At 71.7% G+C, this 1753-nt stretch overlaps 2 protein-coding genes across 2 annotated transcripts in view; both read right to left on the bottom strand.

Moving 5' to 3' along the window:
* Positions 1-243: 243 nt before the first annotated feature.
* On the bottom strand, positions 244-1478 carry LOC112976945 (intercellular adhesion molecule 3-like; the record flags this gene model as incomplete). The annotated part of the gene is made up of 2 exons (XM_026088718.1): positions 1280-1478; positions 244-578 (listed from the first exon to the last, which is right to left on the bottom strand). Coding segments are annotated over exons 1-2 (393 nt in total), but the record flags the coding sequence as incomplete, so codon positions are not given.
* Positions 1479-1665: 187 nt separating this feature from the next.
* The window catches only part of ICAM1 (intercellular adhesion molecule 1), a 5648-nt gene continuing 5560 nt past the window's right edge, over positions 1666-1753 (bottom strand). Inside the window, exon 8 of the mRNA XM_026088717.1 lies at positions 1666-1709. Coding sequence (XP_025944502.1) covers positions 1666-1709 — 44 coding nt within the window. The remainder of the gene's footprint in view (positions 1710-1753) is intronic.

Raw genomic sequence — 1753 nt, 5'->3', positions numbered from 1 at the left:
GCATCCGTCCTGGCTCCCTGGTGCCACATCCCACCGGCATCTGCCCCAGCTCCCCGGCACCGCATCCTGCCAGCATCCATCCTGGCTCCCCAGCACTGTATCCCACCACCCTCGTCTCCTGCCCCGGCTCCGCATCCTGCTGGCATCCACCCCGGCTCCGTGGCTCCATGTCCCGCCACCCTCGGCTCCCCCCCAGCTCTGCATCCTGCCGGCATCCGCCCCGGCTCCCGCGGGGGGCTCGACCCCGGGGGCTGCGGAGGCCGGGAGCGGCGGCGGCGGCGCCGGGCACTCACGGTACGCCTCCAGGGTGAGGGCGGCCGTCTTCCTCTGGCCGAAGCAGGTGAAGTAGCAGAGGAGCCGGGCGCGGGGCTCGGTGACGTTGCGGAGCTGCACCGCCAGCCAGCCGGGGCCCCGGCGCAGGAGCTCCTTGGCCAGCGAGGTCTCCAGGCCGCCGGCCGCCTCCGCCGCCGGGCACGTGGTGGAGCAGTTGACCAGGGCGTCCTCGCCGTAGGGCACCGCCGCCGGCCCCTCCACCGCCACCGCGAAGGAGCTGTTGGCGGCTCCCGGCGCCGCGCGGCCTGCGGGGAGGCGTCAGGGCATGGGGTCGGGGTGCACGGCACGGCGCAGCGCGGCATGGCACGGCACGGCACGGCGCAGCGYGGCATGGCATGGCACGGCACGGCTGGGACACACAGCACGGACCCAGCGCAGCTGGGCTGGGACATGGCACGGTCCCGATGGAGCTGAGTCAGGGTGCATGGCATGGACCCGACGGAGCCGGGCTGGGGCATGTGGCACATCCCAATGGAGCTGTGTCGGGATGCATGGCATGTTCCGAGGGGCCGGGTTGGGACACACGGCACGTCCTGATGGAGCTGGGTCGGGATTCGCAGCCTGTCCCCAGGTAGCCGGGCTGCAGTGCGCAGCCTGTCCCAGGGCAGCCAAGCAGGGATGCACAGCGTGTTCCCAGGGAGCCAGGACAGGACACACAGAGTGTTCCCAGGGAGCTGGGACAGGATGCACGGTGTGTTCCCGGGGAGCCGGGACAGGATGCACGGTGTGTTCCGAGGGAGCCGGGGCAGGATGCACGGCCCCAACCCGATGGAGCCGAGCAGGGACACATGGCACGATCCCGATGGAGCTGGGCTAGGACACATGGCCCATCCCTGGGGAGCTGGGTCAGGCTGCGTGGCATGGCTCCCGACGGATCTGGGACACGTGACCCCCCCCACCTGATGGAACCTGGCACGCATCCCAGCCGGATGAATCCGGCACTCACCGATCAAGGCCAGGAGCATCACAACGAGGGGCAGGGCCATGTGGCCGTGCCAGGACATCACCGCGGGGCAGGAGGAGATGCCGGGATGGGAGCGGGAACGGGAGCGGGGCTGGCTCAGGGCATCCCGTGCCTCCCGGCTGTGGCCCGGCTCCGGCCCAGCTCCGGCCTCGCTCTCCTGGCAGGCAAATGGCGCCGGGGCTGCCAGGAAGGAAGCGGGGTTTGGCAGCGGCCCCGGCGCGCATGCTCGGTGCGGGAGCCCGCCGGCACTGGGGATCCTGCCGGGGAACCTGCCAGCACGGGGGATCCCCCTGGCACCAGGGATCCCACCAGCACCGGGAATCCCACCAACACTGGGGATCCCGCTGGCTCCGGGGAGCCCCCCGGCACTAGGGATCCACCAGCGCTGGGAATCCCACCGGCTCTGGGGAGCCTGCCAGCATTGGGAATCCCACCAACATGGGATCCTGCTGGCTC

This window comes from Apteryx rowi, unplaced genomic scaffold, assembly GCF_003343035.1.
Source record: "Apteryx rowi isolate R43461 unplaced genomic scaffold, aptRow1 scaffold_782, whole genome shotgun sequence".
In the NCBI taxonomy this organism is placed as follows: Eukaryota; Metazoa; Chordata; class Aves; order Apterygiformes; family Apterygidae; genus Apteryx; species Apteryx rowi.
The sequence above is the reverse complement of the archived record's forward strand: the minus strand, read 5'-3'. Positions and strand labels throughout refer to the sequence as shown.